At 43.6% G+C, this 19,610-nt stretch overlaps 1 protein-coding gene across 11 annotated transcripts in view; it reads left to right on the top strand.

Annotated features, from left to right (window-relative positions):
- Positions 1 to 19,610, top strand: part of LOC118385596 (calcium/calmodulin-dependent protein kinase type II subunit beta-like) — a 62,434-nt gene that overhangs the window by 9,340 nt on the left and 33,484 nt on the right. For all 11 annotated transcript variants that reach the window (XM_052521571.1, XM_052521568.1, XM_052521563.1 and 8 more), the window contains exons 5-10: positions 2,390 to 2,455; positions 6,047 to 6,119; positions 13,279 to 13,381; positions 19,061 to 19,144; positions 19,271 to 19,365; positions 19,487 to 19,609. In XM_052521571.1, the coding sequence (XP_052377531.1) occupies positions 2,390 to 2,455; positions 6,047 to 6,119; positions 13,279 to 13,381; positions 19,061 to 19,144; positions 19,271 to 19,365; positions 19,487 to 19,609 (544 nt within the window). The remainder of the gene's footprint in view (positions 1 to 2,389; positions 2,456 to 6,046; positions 6,120 to 13,278; positions 13,382 to 19,060; positions 19,145 to 19,270; positions 19,366 to 19,486; position 19,610) is intronic.

The following is a 19,610-nucleotide window of genomic DNA, read 5'->3' as shown; positions in this document are numbered from 1 at the left end:
CTTCTCATCCTTCTTCATTGCTTCTTCTCACTCCTCTTTTTCGGTCCTTCTCTCCCCGTTTCCAAGGAGATTTCCCCCAATTACATAACCATCCCCCCTTTGCACACACTCAGTTCCATCTTTAGCCTTCCACACATGCACACAAACTCACTCACACACATATACTGCCCCGCAGTGGAGCCTGTCTCCATGGCAACCCAGCCAGAGAGATTCCTGCAGAGCTGAGGGTTTCCCCCTAATGAGGACATCCCCCTCCGGTGTGTGTGTGTGTGTGTGTGTGTGTGTGTGTGTGTGTGTGTGTGTGTGTGTGTGTGTGTGTGTGTGTGTGTGTGTGTTTGTGTGTGTGTGTGTGTATGCATATTTGGTTGTGTGTGCATGCATGTGTGCGTGCGTGCATTTGTGCATGTCACCTGTGTGTGTTTACAAAAAACATGTAAAAGAATCACCTGAAAAAACATGTGGTTTTTGGACACATATGAACACATGTATGAGCAAATCATGTGAAAAGTGTTTTTCATTAACTTGTGAAGTTTCACATGAACACAAAATAGTGTTTTCCCAACATTTCACATGTGATATTCTAAGTTTCACATGTTCATCTCAGTGTAAGAGGCATCACTACAGGCCTTGGTTCGAATCCAGGCTGTATCACATCTGGCCGTGATTCGGAGTCCCATTGGGCGGCACACAATTGTCCCAGCGTCGTCCGGGTTTGGACGGGGTAGGCCGTCATCTTAAATATGAATTTGTTATTAACTGACCTGCCTAGTTAAATATAAAATAAATATTAAAAGCATTACAAGAATATTTACGTTTTGAGTTTGCTCAAAGTAATGACTAGCAAAATCAGGTAAATTGATAAATCACAATTTCTTTAACCTCAAATTCGACTTATTTTGACATCTCGTTGTTTTTAGCTGTATAGATGATGTATTTTGGTGTTTTCAGTGTATTTGGAATGCTTTCAGATGAGGCGGTTAAGTTAACTGACTAACTCTGATAGCGCCATTTCAAAACCATCTCTTTGTAGAAAAGTATCTGTTTACATTCATTCCATAAGCAAACACATTTAACAAAAGCAAACATGCCACACTTTCAAATACGTTAAAATCCCCTTTAAGCCTGTGCATTAAATGTAACAAAACACAATGGACAGCTAACAAAAGCAGAAGCTAAAAATAGCTAGCTAGGGACAAAATGGAAGGCTAGCTCGTGCCTATCACTAAGCTAGCTAGCAATTAGCATGCGACCATTAGATATAAATTACACAAAAGGTTACCTTCCTAAATACATCAGTAGCGTGGTTCATATGTACACACGCGAGCTACTTAGCTTGGCTACACTCATGTAAATAGGACAACCTCATTCGTTTTTCACTCGGTCAAAACAATTAAATTATACATCAAAATGAACAGAAAACTCAACACAGTTTAGCTAAACATGTTTATCTCTTGATTTAGAAAAAAAACAACCATCTGTAAAAACCAGAAAACAGGATAATAAAAAAATCAAGGAGACACAGAGAGCTAGCTTCTCTGTTCTTTTCAATGGGCTTCTTCTTCCAACGGTCACTGACCGACGTGCGAAGAAACGAGGTGAGTGTCTGCAGTAGTAACAGAGAGAGACGCCTCTCCCTAATGGTAGCGCTAAGTACATGTATGTCAATTCAACACTATGGAGGATTACATATAATAATAATAATGGAGCGGATGGCTCAGAAATAATTATTAGGTTAAGTAACCTTTTTACAGAATTTGCAATTCCACTTGTGGAAACATTGCCACCTTTTCACAAGTGAAGAGAATAACACTATTTCACCACCACATGTGAACTTGCAATTCCACATGTGAAAGTTTGAAGAGTTTTCTTACACGTTAAACTGCAAAATGTGATTTTCACATATTCATGTTTTTCAAATGTGAACTTGCAATGCACTTTGTGAGGTGAAAACATGTTATTCTCTGCACATGTGAAAAGGGGGTGTTAACATCCGGGCTCCTGAGTGGCGTGGTGGTCAAAGGCACTGCATCTCAGTGTATAGTACCTGGTTCGAATCCAGGCTCTATCACATACGGTCGTGATTGGGAGTCCCATAGGGCCAGGCCGCGTGCAATTGGCCCAGCGTCGTCCGGGTTTGGCCGGAGTAGGCTGTCATTGTAAATAAGAATTTGTTCCTTAACTGACTTGCCTAGTTAAATAAAGGTTACATTATTATTTATTTATTTTACTCTCAATGTAATACATGTGAAAAAATGTTTAGGCTCAATGTGATTTTCACATGTGAAACTGCATTGCCACGTTTTCTTGTGTGTGTGTGTGTGTGTGTGTGTGTGTGTGTGTGTGTGCGTGTGTGTGCGTGTGTGTGTAAACAAGTCTCTTTGTGTTGTAGAGTGACAGGTGGAGAGCTGTTTGAGGACATTGTGGCCAGAGAGTACTACAGTGAAGCAGATGCCAGGTAAACACCTTTTTTTACACAGTTCACCCTCTTCCATCAGCTTGCTCTATCATGTGCTCTCACTCTCTCTCTCTCTCAATTCAATTCAAGGGCTTTACACTAGTTTCTGCACCTGACTTACAGCCAGTGTCATTCTGAGTTTTACTAGCTAACGTGAGCTAATAACTTACCGTCTGTTTGTCTCACATTCTATGACCTACTTAGCTAACATAGCTAGACCGGTGCAATATTTGCGACACCAATCAAAGCGTGAGGAGTCAACGTTTACAACACATACAAACAGAGCGTTGTAACCCGAATAAAAAGACAGGCTTCTAGATTGATTGGCTAGCAGCTAACTAACTTTTCCAGCTTTCATGACTAACCTACTGTAGATGGCGCGGTAGCTCGTTCCCGTGCTATGTTAGCTAGCTAGTTGTTGTTTGTTGCGGGATTCAACTGATAGATTCAACAAATTAAGCGACATCCCATCAATGTGATGCAGAAATACATTGAAGATAGTGTCGGTGTTAGTATGTGGAGAATAACGATAGCCGGGGCACTTTACCTGGCAAATAAACAGTTGCTATTCCAGCGGCTACTGTATTATTTTTTTTTAGTTCACTCTCGTCTTCTGCCGCTTTTTTTTTTTCAATGCACCAATCAACTGTTTGGTTCCTTGTACCAAGAGCCAATCATGTGTCGTCAAACTATCTGTTCGTGTTGGGAGGAGAAAAGGTGGGTTTGGTTACACTGCCCTCTTCTATATCTCTGGAATGTCATGGCAAAGAAATGTTGACTTCCACCTTATTAGACATAGCTACCAAAGTAACTGCTTTTAACAAACTGTTGGCCTATTCTAACTGTTTTGTTTCAATCAAAGCACACATTTTACCTGGTGAGTTTGAGAGAAATGTGACCAATCAACTTGAAATCTCATAAGAAATTGTAATGTTTTGTTGTCTTGGAGTATCATTATACTATGCTATTATATTAAATTCTGTTACTTAGAATGCTAATTACGGAGAGGCTGCATTTCCCAAATTCTCTGGAACCCTCTTCCCAATAGCAACAAATCTGAGCTTCTGCCCATGTGCAGAATTATCTACATTACACACACTCTGCTCTACTCTGGCGATTGGTGGTGTTTAAGAATTAATACACAGGCCATAACCTGACTTCTGGTCCTCACGAATGGCGCAGTGGTGGCGCAGCTAGCTGTGCCACTAGAGATTCTGGGTTCGAGTGCAGGCTCTGTTGCATGCGTCCGGCCGCGACCGGGTGGCCCATGGGGCGGCGCACAATTGGCCCAGCGTCGTCCGGGTTAGGGAGGGTTTGGCCCAGCGTCCGGGTTAGGGAGGTTTGGGGTCGGGTTAGGGGTCTGGGTTAGGGAGGGTTTGGCCCAGCGTCGTCCGGGTTAGGGAGGGTTTGGCCCAGCGGGTTAGGGAGGGTTTGGCCCAGCGTCGTCCGGGTTAGGGAGGGTTTGGCCCGGCGTCGTCCGGGTTAGGGAGGGTTTGGCCCGGCGTCGTCCGGGTTAGGGAGGGTTTGGCCCGGCGTCGTCCGGGTTAGGGAGGGTTTGGCCGGCCGGGATATCCTTGTCTCATCGCGCACTAGCGACGTGTCAAGAAGCAGTACGGCTTGGTTGGGTTGTGTTTCAGAGGACGCATGGCTCTCGACCTTCTCCTCTCCCGAGTCCATATGGGATTTGCAGCGATGAGACAAGAATGTAACTATTACCAATTGGATACCACGAAATTGGGGAGAAAAAAGGGGTGAAAAGTACAAAATAAATAAAGTTTAAATAACTAAAATTGGCATGGGAAACATTGCCATTTTGAGTCTCTTACTCTCCCTCTCTCCTGTTCAATGTTACTCTCAGTTTTACCTTTCCATTGCACTGAGCATGACAGACACAGACAGACAGACTTAAATCAATTTCACTGTGGAGGCGTTGTGTGGGGGTGGGAGAGAGGGAAAGGGAAATTGGACAGAGTGAAATAGGTGAGTTAGAAAATAGCAAGGATAGAGGGAGTACTGTATGAGGGACATTGAGAAAAGATTGGAAGTGCACATACATATTTCATGGTGTGTGTGAAATTTGCTACATTGCCCTGAGTGTGTGTGTTCATTGCCCTGAGTGTGTGTGTTCATTGCCCTGAGTGTGTGTGTTCATTGCCCTGAGTGTGTGTGTTCATTGCCCTGAGTGTGTGTGTTCATTGCCCTGAGTGTGTGTGTTCATTGCCCTGAGTGTGTGTGTTCATTGCCCTGAGTGTGTGTGTTCATTGCCCTGAGTGTGTGTGTTCATTACCCTGAGTGTGTGTGTTCATTACCCTGAGTGTGTGTGTTCATTACCCTGAGTGTGTGTGTTCATTACCCTGAGTGTGTGTGTTCATTGCCCTGAGTGTGTGTGTTCATTACCCTGAGTGTGTGTGTTCATTACCCTGAGTGTGTGTGTTCATTACCCTGAGTGTGTGTATTCATTACCCTGAGTGTGTGTGTTCAGATTTTTGCCCGCATTGCATATGTTCTGTCTGCCTATCCAAGACTGGTTGTATTTGCTTGTGGCAACAAAAGAAAGTGAAAGTCAGAGATAAAGATCGAGGGAAGGTATTTCTCAGTCTAAGAAACTGGGAGTGAAATTAACATTTTAAATTTTAATTGTTATAATTGGGTGAAGTATATTTTCTATTTTGTGTTTGACACATTTACAAAAAAAATAAGCCAGAGAAAGTCACCAAGTTTGACATAGCCCTGAGTGTGTGTATTCTCCTAAACAGTGTGTGTGTTCATTGCACACACACACACCCTCCTGAGTTTTGTCAAACAGATTAATAGACAGAAGTGACAGAGTGTTTTTGAGTGTGCACTTGCATGTGAGTGTGTCTGTGTGTAACATTACGTGTCACCCTAGGCTCCATCCCAAAATGGTGTGATACCCCATTGCCCTGAGCAGGATGTACAGGATCACACCTATACATAAACACCCACACACGGACGCACTCAGGCATTGCAGGTGCATTACCCTACGCTGCCTGACTCTGCCTATCCAAGACTGCAGTTACTCTTCAACATAAAGATCGCTGGCAGGTGTTCTCTAAGAAACTGGGAGTGAAATTAACATTTTAAATTTTAATTGTTATAATTGGGTGAAGTATATTTTCTATTTTGTGTTTGACACATTTACAAAAAAAATAAGCCAGAGAAAGTCACCAAGTTTGACATAGCCTCTCCTAAACACACACACAGGTTCTGTTCTCAAGTCAATGTGGAATGTTTTAGGTATGCTGATATTCAGGAGCATCCACTCCTTTGTAGTCCAGTGATAACACAGAATGTCATTCACGACAGAAAGACACAGGAGTGGACTTGAGCTGTGGGTGTATTGACATGTTCATGCACTTTTACTGTACAAGTGTGTGTGTGTCAAATACCTTCAAATACTTGAAAGTTGAGGGGTGCTTGATGTTAGCTTGGAGTATCCACTTTTGGGACTTAAATAGAACATAATTTGTCTTGCACAATTTGAAAGCACTGCAATACACCACACAGAACACAGATCAGATGCAGCACACTGGCAGAGACTAACCGACTCCCCCTGGTGTTGTTATACAGTCACTGCATCCAGCAGATCCTGGAGGCCGTGCTACACTGTCACCAGTCGGGTGTGGTACACAGAGACCTCAAGGTGAGTTACAGATTCTTTTAATCATTTTTGGCACTATTTTCACAATACAGTTGAAGTCGGAAGTTTACATACACTTAGGTTGGAGTCATTAAAACTCGTTTTTCAACCACTTCACAAATTTCTTGTTAACAAGCTATAGTTTTGTCAAGTCGGTTAGGACATCTACTTTGTGCATGACACAAGTAATTTTTACAACAATTATTTACAGAAAGATTATTTCACTGTATCTTAATTCCAGCGGGTCAGAAGTACACTAAATTGACTGTGCCTTTAAACAGCTTGGAAAATTCCAGAAAATTATATCATGGCTTTAGAAGCTTCTGATAAGCTAATTGACATCATTTCAGTCAATTAGAGGTGTACCTGTGGATGTATTTCAAGGCCTACCTTCAAACCCAGTGCCTCTGCTTGACATCATGGGAAAATCTAAAGAAATCAGCCAAGGCCTCAGAATTTTTTTTTGTAGACCCCCACAAGTCTGATTCATCCTTGGGAGCAATTTCCAAATGCCTGAAAGTACCACGATCATTTATACAAACAATAGTATGCAAGTATAAACACCATGGGACCACGCAGCCGTCATACCGCTCAGGAAGGAGATGCGTTCTGCCTCCTAGAGATGAACGTACTTTGGTGCGAAATGTGCAAATCAATCCCAGAACAACAGCAAAGGACCTTGTGAAGATGCTGGAGGACACAGGTACAAAAGTATCTACATCCACAGTAAAACGAGTCCTATATCGACATAACCTGAAAGGCCGCTCAAAAAGGAAGAAGCCACTGCTCCAAAACTGCCATAAAAAGCCAGACTACAAAGATCATACTTTTTGGAGAAATGTCCTCTGGTCTGATGAAACAAAAACAGAACTGTTTGGCCATAATGACCATCGTTATGTTTGGAGGAAAAAGGGGGAGGCTAATTTTCCTACCTCATGATGCCATCTATTTTGTGAAGTGCACCAATCCCTCCTGCAGCGAAGCACCCCCACAACATGATGCTGCCACCCCCGTGCTTCACGGTTGGGATGGTGTTCTTCAGCTTGCAAGTCTCCCCCTTTTTCCTCCAAACATAACGATGGTCATCACTATAGTTTTTTCACAAGACATTTGGAGTGGTTGAAAAAATGTGTTTTAATGACTACAACCTAAGTGTATGTAAACTTCTGATTTCATCTGTATACTGAAACAACATCAGTCATGAAGTTACAGCTTGGTTGCAAATGGGTCTTCCAAATGGACAATGGCCCCAATCATACTTCCAAAGTTGTGGCAAAATGGCTTAAGGACAACAAAGTCAAGATATTGGAGTGGCCATCACAAAGCCCTGGCCTCAATCCTATAGAAGATTTGTGGGGAGAACTGAAAAAGCGTGTGCGAGCAAGGAGGCCTACAATCCTGACTGCGTTACACCAGCTCTGTCAGGAGGAATGGGCCAAAATTCACCCTACTTATTGTAGGAAGCTTGTGGAAGGCTACCCGAAACGTTTGACCCAAGTTAAACAATTTGAAGGCAATGCTACCAAATACTAATTGAGTGTATGTAAACGTCTGACCCACTGGGAATGTGATGAAAGAAATAAAAGATTAAATAAATCATTATCTCTACTATTATTCTGACATTTCACATTATTAAAATAAAGTGGTGATCCTAACTGACCTAAGATAGGGAATTTTTACTCGGATTAAATGTCAAGAATTGTGAAAAACTGAGTTTAAAATGTATTTGGCTAGGGTGTATGTAAACTTCCGACTTCAACTGTACGTTGAACACTAGTAACGCAGCCACTGGTAACACTAGTAACGCAGCCACTGGTAACACTAGTAACGCAGCCACTGGTAACACTAGTAACGCAGCCACTGGTAACACTAGTAACGCAGCCACTGGTAACACTAGTAACGCAGCCACTGGTAACGCAGCCAGTGGTAACACTAGTAACGCAGCCAGTGGTAACACTAGTAACGCAGCCAGTGGTAACACTAGTAACGCAGCCACTGGTAACACTAGTAACGCAGCCACTGGTAACACTAGTAACGCAGCCACTGGTAACACTAGTAACGCAGCCACCGGTAACACTAGTAACGCAGCCACTGGTAACGCAGCCACTGGTAACACAAGTAACGCAGCCACTGGTAACACAGCCACTGGTAACACTAGTAACGCAGCCAGTGGTAACACTAGTAACACAGCCACTGGTAACACTAGTAACACAGCCACTGGTAACACTAGTAACGCAGCCACTGGTAACACAGCCACTGGTAACACTAGAAACGCAGCCACTGGTAACACAGCCACCGGTAACACTAGAAACGCAGCCACTGGTAACACTAGTAACGCAGCCACTGGTAACGCAGCCACTAGTAACGCAGCCACTGGTAACACTAGTAACGCAGCCACTGGTAACACTAGTAACGCAGCCACCGGTACCACTAGTAACGCAGCCACTGGTAACGCAGCCACTGGTAACACTAGTAACGCAGCCACTGGTAACACTAGTAACGCAGCCACTGGTAACACTAGTAACGCAGCCACTGGTAACACTAGTAACGCAGCCACTGGTAACACTAGTAACACAGCCACTGGTAACACTAGTAACGCAGCCACTGGTAACACTAGTAACGCAGCCACTGGTAACACAGCCACTGGTAACACTAGTAACGCAGCCACTGGTAACACAGCCACTGGTAACACTAGTAACGCAGCCACTGGTAACACTAGTAACGCAGCCACTGGTAACACTAGTAACGCAGCCACTGGTAACACTAGTAACGCAGCCACTGGTAACACTAGTAACGCAGCCACTGGTAACACTAGTAACGCAGCCATTGGTAACACTAGTAACGCAGCCACTGGTAACACTAGTAACGCAGCCACTGGTAACACTAGTAACGCAGCCACTGGTAACACTAGTAACGCAGCCACTGGTAACACAGCCACTGGTAACACTAGTAACGCAGCCACTGGTAACACTAGTAACACAGCCACTGGTAACGCAGCCACTGGTAACACTAGTAATGCAGCCACTGGTAACACTAGTAACACAGCCACTGGTAACGCAGCCACTGGTAACACTAGTAACGCAGCCACTGGTAACGCAGCCAGTGGTAACACTAGTAACGCAGCCAGTGGTAACACTAGTAACGCAGCCAGTGGTAACACTAGTAACGCAGCCACTGGTAACACTAGTAACGCAGCCACTGGTAACACTAGTAACGCAGCCACTGGTAACACTAGTAACGCAGTAACGTGGAATGTAAATCTCCAAAACACAACATAATGATATCTTCTCAATTTAGTTACTTTAACAACCAGTTAATCCAATAGCAAAACAGGTAAGATACATTTTTCAAAAATGCCCTTTGAATGTAGTATTCTACAGTACAGTAAATTACACTGCTCTCACATTAGGCAATACATTTGCACTACTCATTAACATTGATTAAACATCTCAGTTTCATCATTTCTATCCTATGTGATAATAAAGGTGCGATCATTGAAGACATCGTTCACAATGTAATCAAATTATAGAAAACAAATTTTAGCAGCCACTAGTTTGCATCAAGCCTATCTTGAGCATATGGCCATAGGTTCCCATCGAAGACGCAGTAAATACCATCATGTTCATACACCTGGTGAAGCCTGACATACAGTGCAGTCGGAAAATATTCAGAACCCCTGACTTATTCCACATTTTGTTACATTACAGCCTTATTCTAGGGTGGCAGGTAGCCTAGTGGTTAGAGCGTTGGGCCTGTAACCGAAAGGTTGCTGGATTGAACCCCCAAGCTGTCGTTCTGGCCTTGAGCAAGGCAGTTAACCCACTGTTCCCTGAAGACGTGGATGTCGATGAAGGCAGCCCCCTGCACCGCTCTGATTCAGAGGAGTTGGGTTAAATGCGGAAGACACATTTCAGTTGAAGGCAACTGACTAGGTATCCCCCTGACAAAGCAAAAACTGATTTTTTTGTTGAAATTTTTGCACGTTTATAAAACAATTTAACTACCTTATATACATAAATATTCAGACCCTTTGGTATAAGATTCGAAATATAGATCAGGTGCATTCTGTTTCCATTGATCATCCTTGAGATGTTTCTACAACTTGATTGGAGTCCTGTGGTAAATTAAAATGATTGGACATGATTTGGAAAGGCACACACCTGTCTATTTAAGGTCCCGCAGTTGACAGTGAATGTCACAGCAAAACCAAGCCATGAGGTCGAAAGAATTGTCCGTAGAGCTCCGAGACAGGATTGTGTCGAGGCACAGATCTGGGGAAGGGTACCAAAAAATGTCTACAGATTTGAAGGTTCTCAAGAAAACAGTGGCCTCCATAATTCTTAAATGGAAGAAGTTTGGAACCACCAAGGCTTTTCCTAGAGCTGGCCTCCCAGCCAAACTGAGCAATCGAGGGAGACCAGCCTTGGTCAGAGAGGTGACCAAAAACCTGATGGTCACTTTGACAGAGTTCCTCTGTGGAGAACCTTCCAGAAGGACAACCATGTCTGCAGCACTCCACCAATCAGGCTTTTATGACTGGGAGACTAGTCAGGATTGAGGGAAAGACGAATGGAGCAAAGTACAGAGAGATCCTTGATGAAAACCTGTTCCAGAGCGCTCAGGACCTCAGACTGGGGTAAAGGTTAACTTTCCAACAGGACAACGACCCTAAGCACATTGCCAAGACATCCTTGGCCTGAAGGAGGATGGTACAGTCATGGGGATGGCAATCCTACATCTTCCACCTGTATTGTATTTTACAGCATTGCATTGTACTTACGTATTGTAATGGTCCTGTAAGTGACTCAGTTCAATTCCCACTGTGTTCACATATCAAAACGCTGATGTCACGTTGGATAAAAGGTTCTGCTACATAAATGGCATATACAATGGGGCAAAAAAGTATTTAGTCAGCCACCAAGTGTGCAAGTTCTCCCACTTAAAAGATGAGAGAGGCCTGTAATTTAGTTAGTTTAGTTAGAATTATGTGAAGAGCTAGGGTTAGGGTTAAAGTTAGGTTAGGTTTTTTGGGTTAAGGCTAGGGTTATAAGGTTAGGTTTAGGCTTACGCCCATCTGCCATTCACAACGCCTTAGCAAAACCAAAACCTACTTGAAGGTAACAGCGCTCACATCTCCAGCTTCCACATCATCTCCCGACATCCTCAGACATGGATGGACGGTGACCTGGCTGCTAATCTCGCAGTGGATCTTGAACGACCTGGCTGGTATGTGTAGGCCAGCATCCCGGAGTCGCCTCTTCACTGTGGATGTTGAGACTGGTGTTTTTGCGGGTACTATTTAATGAAGCTGCCAGTTGAGGACTTGTGAGGCGTCTGTTTCTCAAACTAGACATTCTAATGTACTTGTCCTCTTGCTCAGTTATGCACCGAAGCCTCCCACTCTTTCTATTCTGGTTAGACAGTTTGCGCTGTTATGTGAAGGGAGTAGTATAGTCGTTTGCAGTCATTTACAACATTAACAATGTCTACACTGTATTTCTGATCAATTTGATGTTATTTTAATTGACAAAAAATGTGCTTTTCTTTCAAAAACAAGGACATTTCTAAGTGACCCCAAACGTTTGAATGGTAGTGTGTGTGTGTGTGTGTGTATGTGGATGCTTGTGTGTGTGTCTCTCTCTGTGTGTGTACACTACCAGTCAAAAGTTTTAGAACACCAACTCATTCAATGGTTTTTCTTAATTTGTACTATTTTCTATATTGTAGAATATCAGTGAAGACATCAAATCTATGAAATAACACACATGGAATCATGTAGTAACCAAAAAAGTGATAAACAAATCGAGATTCTTCAAATAACCACCCTCTGCCTTGATGACAGCTTTGCACACACTTGGCAGTCTCTCAACCAGCATCATGAAGTAGTCACCTGGAATGCATTTCAATTAACAGGTGTGTCTTCTTAAAAGTTAGTTTGTGGAATTTCTTTCCATCTTAATGCGTTTGAGCCAATCAGTTGTGTTGTGACAAGGTAGGGGTGATATACAGAAGATAGCCCTATTTGGTGAAAGACCAAGTCCATATTATGGCCAGAACAGTTCAAATAAGCAAAGAGAAACGACAGTCCATCATTACTTTAAGGCATGAAGGTCAATCTATATGGAACATTTCATGAACTTTGGAAGTTTCTTCAAGTGCAGTCGCACAAACCATCAAGCGCTACGATGAAACTGGATCTCAGGAGAACCGCCACAGGAAAGGAAGACCCAGAGTTACCTCTGCTGCAGAGGATAAGTTCATTAGAGTTACCAGCCTCAGAAATTGCATCCCAAATAAATGCTTGAGGATAAGTTCATTAGAGTCCAAAGTCAAGATTTTTTGGTTCAAACCTCCGTGTCTTTGTGAGACGCAGAGTAGGTGAACGGATGATCTCCGCATGTGTATTTACCACCATAAAGCATGGAGGAGAAGGTATTATGGTGTGGGAGTGCTTTGCTGGTGACACTGTCTGTGATTTAATTAGAATTCAAGGCACACTTAACAAGCATGACTCCCACAGCATTCTGCAGCGATACACATTATCCCATCTGGTTTGTGCTTAGTGGGACTATCATTGGTTTTTCAATAGGACAATGATCCAACACACCTCCAGAATGTGTAAGGGCTATTTGACCAAGAAGGAGAGTGATGAAGTGCTGCATCAGATGACCTGGCCTCCACAATCCCCCGACCTCAACCAAATTGAGATGGTCTAGTATGAGCTGGACCGCAGAGTGAAGGAAAATCAGCCAACAAGTGCTCAGGATATGTGGGAACTCCTTCAAGAGTGTTGGAAAAGCATTCCAGATGAAGCTGGTTGAGAGAATGCCAAGAGTGTGCAAAGCTGTCAAGCCAAGGGGTGGCTATTTGAAGATTCTCAAATATAATTTAACACTTTTTTTGGTTACTACATGATTCAATGTGTGTTATTTCAAAGTTTTGATGTCTTCGGCATTATTCTACAATGTAGGAAAAAATAAATAAATAAAAACCCTTGAATGACTACATTAGGTGTGGTAAAACTTTTGACCGGTAGTGCATGTTCATGTATGTGCAAGTGCATTACTACTACATGATTTTAGGCCTAGCACCATATAATAACATTTTGAATAGGATCTCTGTGCACCCTGTGAAAGTGTTTGCCTCCATGTCCCCTGTGTAGCCAGAGAACTTGCTGCTGGCCAGTAAGTGTAAGAACGCTGCAGTGAAGTTGGCTGACTTTGGACTGGCCATCGAGGTGCAGGGAGACCAACAGGCATGGTTCGGTACGTCCACACACACTCAGTTAGCACACACACGCACACACACCCCCTGTATTCATGTTTTAACACGTGTTTGTGTGGCCCAGAGACTAGCTATTGTCTTGTAAGAATATTTTTTTCATATTCACATTTTTAAACCTCAATTATATATTTTTTATTAATCAACCTTATCTTCAAGGTATACAGTGCATTCTGAAAGGTAATGTGGCATGATTTACCAAAACACAGGGCCCTACATACAGTGCATTCTAAAAGTATTCAGACCCCTTCATTTTTCCACATTTTGTTACATTACAGCCTTATTCTAAAATGTATAAAAATAATTCCCCCCCCCCCTCATCAATCTACCCATAATGACCAACAAGATTCTCTGGTCTGATGAAACCAAGATTGAACTCGTATGTCCTGAATGCCAAGCGTTACGTCTGGAGGAAACCTGGCACCATCCTTACGGTGAAGCATGGTGGTGGCAGCATCACATCTGGAGGAAACCTGGCACCATCCCTACGGTGAAGCATGGTGGTGGTGGCAGCATCACATCTGGAGGAAACCTGGCACCATCCCTACGGTGAAGCATGGTGGTGGTGGCAGCATCACATCTGGAGGAAACCTGGCACCATCCCTACGGTGAAGCATGGTGGTGGTGGCAGCATCGTGCTGTGAGGATATTTTTCAGCGGCAGGGACTGGGAGACGTGTCAGGATCGAGGGAAAGATGAACGGAGCAAAGTACAGAGAGATCCTTGATGAAAACCTGCTCCAAAGCACTCGAGACCTCACACTTTCCAACAGGACAACGACCTTCAGCACACAGCCAAGACCTGAAAATGTCTATTTTTTATACATTTGTAAAAAATTCTAGAAAGCGGTTTTTGCTTTGTCATTATTGAGTAGTGTGTGTAGATGGATGAGAAAAAACAACATTTCATCTGTTTTAGAAGAAGGCTGTAATGTAAGAATGTGGAAAAGTGAAGCGGTCTGATTACTTCCCGAATGCACTGTAAATGCATTGTTTTGCTTCGGTGAAAGTTACACTCAACTATATATATATATATTTTTTTTTCTCTCATTAGTCCACTGTTAAATACAGTTCCAAATGTCAACAGTCAAGTTTTCAAAATATTGGAGTTTCACATCATCATGATGCAAAATGCATCATGACGATGTGGCAAGTCACGCTTTTCTTCTTGAAAGTCCAATATCTTAAACTCTTGACTGCTGGCTGACGTGCGCAACATTTTGGGATTGTATTAACAGTGGACTAATGAAAAAAAAAACACAGAAATATACACTGAGTGTACAAACATCATGATCGAACTCTTTCCATGACAGACTGACCAGGTGAATCCAGGTGAAAGATCCCATATTGATGTTGTTAAATCCACTTCAATCATGAGAATGCTTTCGACACCTTGTAGAGTCCATGCCCTGAGGAATTTAGGCTGTACTTATAGGAAAAGAGAGGGGGGAACTCAATATTAACAAGGTGTTCTTCATGTTTTGTGCACTCAGTGTAGGTTGAGTGGATTTTTCCTGTAATTCACATTACTCAAGTTTCAATTTCACAGTAATGTCCACATGAAATCAAATCATTTGGATTTACCTGATTGGCAGACACAGTACCCAGTTGGAGCAGCAGGCTGGTAGAAGATGATCATTGGGTTAAGGTTGGTCTCAGCTATGTTGCTGGCCATCCTCTTCTTGTATTTGTTTGTGAGGAATTTGACGCGCTGTGCCCTGTTCTGGGTTGGGGCCACATAGAGTGGCTTAGTAGACACAATGCGGCCTTTCATCTCCGCCACAGCCTTGGTGGCCTCCTCGGGGGAAGGAGAGGCCCACAAAGCCAAAGCCCCTCGCTTTGGTCGGCCCTCTGTCCTCATCACCTTGGTACTGGTGATAGTCCCGAAATGAGAGAACTCCTTGTGTAAGCTTGTCATCGTCAGGGTTACCTTCCAGATATTTTAAATAAAGGTTCACTCCTTGATGTCTGGGCTGTTTCAGCTCTGCCTAACGCTCTGGTTTTGTCTACCCACATAGAGTCGCTTCCCGTTCAGCTCCTTGCCATTCATCTGATCCACAGCTTGAGGTGGTCAGATAGTGTCTGTGATTCCAGTGTCTAAGTTTTAACTCACATCTAGAAAGTGGCATTAGCATGTGGCATTGCACCACATATAAGACACATCTGGCAAACACTCACCAAATATGTTTATGCATCCAATACAATGTGATTTGACCATATCCAAAGATATCTGTCTCAACTTGACATCCTGACCAATATGATTCATGTCGACATTGGTGGAGTCTTTGGCCCCTGGCCCTGGAGTTGGTTCCAGCCTTTCGCTAGACATTGGTGGAGTCTTTGGCCCCTGGCCCTGGAGTTGGTTCCAGCCTTTCGCTAGACATTGGTGGAGTCTTTGGCCCCTGGCCCTGGAGCTGGTTCCAGCCTTTCACTCGTGAAGAGATTTGAAGGGTCCAATGAAATGAACCATTTTTCTTCTAGGAGCATTCCGTTTAATTTTGTTATGGCTCTTTCAGAAGCCTCAGCGTTGCCTTTGGATTGCCTATTCTCCTCAGAAACCAGCTTCCTGGAGACAATGTTTCCGAAGGCAAAGAAGACCTTTGTTGCAGAATGTCTTGTCCAGATTCTTAACAAATCCTTTCTCAAGGATTGGTCATGCTGAGACCACATGATCCTCATAGGGCTTTCGTGGACTTAAATGTTAATGTTAATGTTATAAAGTTGATCGTGTTCAGGTCACGCTCATCATCGTCTGGGTTAATTAACATATTTGACATAACCATATTCGAGTGAACAAAGGATTATTTCTGAACGACCCGGATGGAGAAGTTGTGGTCGGTGCCATTTAAGATGATAGGTTTAGGTTACTACATCATACTCAAATTTTCCCTATACACATAGCCTATGAATAAAAGTTTACAATGTAGGTACACAGGTCGAGAGAAAAATGAGAGTAATCAAGGTGACAGTGACACATTCAATACTGCTTTGCACACTCTTGCCTGCATCTCGCTGATCTAGGGTGTACTCATTAGTCCAGCAGTTGCAAACGAGAGTTTCTATTGGAAAATGTCAGGTATTTTTATCCCTGTTTTGTTTCCATTTGCTTCCATTTAAGAAACATTTTCCAACAGAATAGGTGGAATGAATACACCCCTGATCACCCGCAAACACAGTTCACTTTCATAGCAGCCACATACAAACAACGCAATCTCATAATTCCTTCTCGAATCTACGCAATCTCCTCCTCTCACCTTTCCCTTCACTTGTGGCCTTCAGTGCACAACAAATTAGCTGTCTGTGACCAGGTGAAAAAACCTTTCCAAACCAAAATTTCATATAATAACCGCTACACACAGCCTACATCGTTGTCACCATATTAGAGAATGTCATAGTCAACATAGCTATTACAACTAATGTGCTAGTAAACCCACTGCAATCATGCAGTACACTGTCCCGTCAGCAAGCAGTTTAGCAGTTACACCAGCGGGCCCCAGTGGCAATAAATTAATAAAACCAAAAGCCTACCTTGACTTGGAAGACTTCCAGTGTTGGATAGCCATAGCCAGCTAGCTAACATAGCATCCCTATCAGTTTGAGCTGGGTTTTTTAGTAGGATAAATTAGCTAGCTGCATTCGCTAGCTAAGTGAAAGTGAAAAAAAAGTCTACGAAATATAGCTAGCTCTATCTCTCTCGCTTCATTTTTAAGTAAATTAATTTGTTCAAAACTGTTCAACTATTGTCTTTATCTTTGAGTCAACTATTCACCACATTTTATGCACTGTAGTGCTAGCTAGCTGGCTGTAGGTTATGTATTAGATTAATTCTCGGATCCTTTGATTGGGAGGACAACATGTCAGTTCATGCTGAAAGAGCTCTGATAGGTTGGAGGATGTCCTCCGGAAGTTGTCATAATTACTGTGTAAGTCTATGGAAAGGAATGAGAAGCATGAGCCTCCTTATCAGATATGAAAGTGAGACCCAGATGCAGACACATTGAATTAACAATGGTATACGTGGGTCAACGGTACCAGGCGGTAGTGAGGGTCAGGGTAGGCAGAGGTCAATAATCCAGAGGTGGGGCAAAGGTACAGGTCGGCAGGCAGGGTCAGGGGCAGGCAGGCGGGCTCAGAGTTAGAACAGGCAAGGGTTAAAACCAGGAGGGCTAGAAAAAGAGAGCCTGGGAAAAGCAGGAGCTGAGAACAAAAACACTGGTTGACTTGACAAACTGTCAACAGACAAATAGAGAACACAGGTATAAATACACTGGGGATAATGGGGAAGATGGGCGACACCTGTGCATACCTGGTTGACCGGCGTGCAAGTCGGCGATGAGGCCTGGGTCCAGGATGTCTCTAGCAGGGACCCAGCACCTCTCCTCTGGGCCATAACACTCCCAGTCAACCAGGTACTGGAAACCCCTGCCCTGTGGTTGAACACTCAGGAGGCATCTCACCGTGAATGCTGGATGGCCATCGATGACACAGGGAGGACGGGTGGGCCTGGAAACAGAAGACAAAGGGCTGTGAGACAAGGGCTTAATCCTAGACACAATCCTGGAAAGTAGGGTTAATAGAGACAAACAGCAGTGTCATTAGCCCTAATGACACTAAAGATGGCGAACGGGCCGATGAAGTGGGGGGAAAGTTTAGGGGACTACACCCGGAGGGGCATGTCGCGGGTGAAGAGCCATACCGATAGTGTGGAGCAGGGGTCCGGTGGCGAACCGTTTCTCGCCTATACCGGGAAGTGGTCTTCAACAGGACGGCCCAGGCCCTCTTCCAGGCACGGCGACAGCGGAGGATGAACATCTGGGCGGAGGGATTGCTAATTTATTGATCGATGGTTACTCAAGAGAACAGAATGACAGGAGAATTATAGAACGTCAGGTGTTTGGAACCCCGTCGTTTGTTGCGTCATAAGTCATATTAGATCAAATTGGATACATTCTATTACAGTACTTTCTTTATTGCATCATAGTCAGTTACACAGCATGATTTAAATTGCAAATACAAAACGTAAAAACAAATTAATACAAAAATGAACACAGTAGGCCTAAGCTTACAAAAATAACACATAACCTGTCAAAAACTACCATTTGTACAGGACTTCCCAGTTCAGCTGTCCATTTCAGTTAAATAAATGGATTTCAGTTTAAAATGACATTGTTGATTATGGTATTTGGTAACAGTTTAACTAAATAAAAGACATGCAGGGGAATCAGTCTCGCGGCGTTGTTTTTAGTCAGTCTCCCTGCGTTGTTTAATCAGTCTCCCTGCGTTGTTTAATCAGTCTCCCTGCGTTGTTTAATCAGTCTCGCTGCGTTGTTTAATCAGTCTCCCTGCGTTGTTTAATCAGTCTCCCTGCGTTGTTTAGTCAGTCTCGCTGCGTTGTTTAGTCAGTCTCCCTGCGTTGTTTAATCAGTCAGTCTCCTGCGTTGTTTAATCAGTCTCCTGCGTTGTTTAGTCAGTCTCCTGCGTTGTTTAATCAGTCTCGCTGCGTTGTTTAATCAGTCTCGCTGCGTTGTTTAGTCAGTCTCGCTGTGTTGCGTTGTCAGTCGGTCTGTGTGTTTGTCAGGTTTTGTCAGGTACCCCAGGCTCACCTATCTCACACGAGTAAAGTCAAATACAGCTTGATGACTGTGTGTGTCGTTGTGTGTGTAGGTTTTGCAGGTACCCCAGGCTACCTATCTCCAGAGGTACTGAGGAAGGAGGCCTATGGTAAACCTGTCGACATCTGGGCCTGTGGTGAGTGCAGATCACTTTATTATCTCGCTATCTCCATCCCTCTCTCTTCTAAATCTCCTGCCCCCCTCACCACTCAACGTATGTGTGTCTCCGTGTACGTGTGTCCTTGTGGGTGTTTATGTATAGGTGTGATCCTGTACATCCTGCTAGTGGGGTATCCTCCATTTTGGGATGAGGACCAACACAAACTCTACCAGCAAATCAAAGCAGGAGCCTATGACGTGAGATATACACACACACGTGCAAGCGCACACTTACAAGCACACACACTCTGTGTCACCTTTGTCTATCAATGTGTGTGTGTGTGTGTGTGTGTGTGTGTGTGTGTGTGTGTGTGTGTAGTTTCCATCTCCAGAGTGGGACTCGGTGACTCCAGAAGCCAAGAACCTGATTAACCAGATGTTGACTATTAACCCTGCCAAGAGGATAACTGCCCAGGAGGCCCTCAAACACCCATGGGTCTCCG

This window comes from Oncorhynchus keta, chromosome 6 (genome assembly GCF_023373465.1).
Source record: "Oncorhynchus keta strain PuntledgeMale-10-30-2019 chromosome 6, Oket_V2, whole genome shotgun sequence".
Taxonomy (NCBI): domain Eukaryota; kingdom Metazoa; phylum Chordata; class Actinopteri; order Salmoniformes; family Salmonidae; genus Oncorhynchus; species Oncorhynchus keta.
This window is presented reverse-complemented; position numbering and strand designations above follow the sequence as displayed.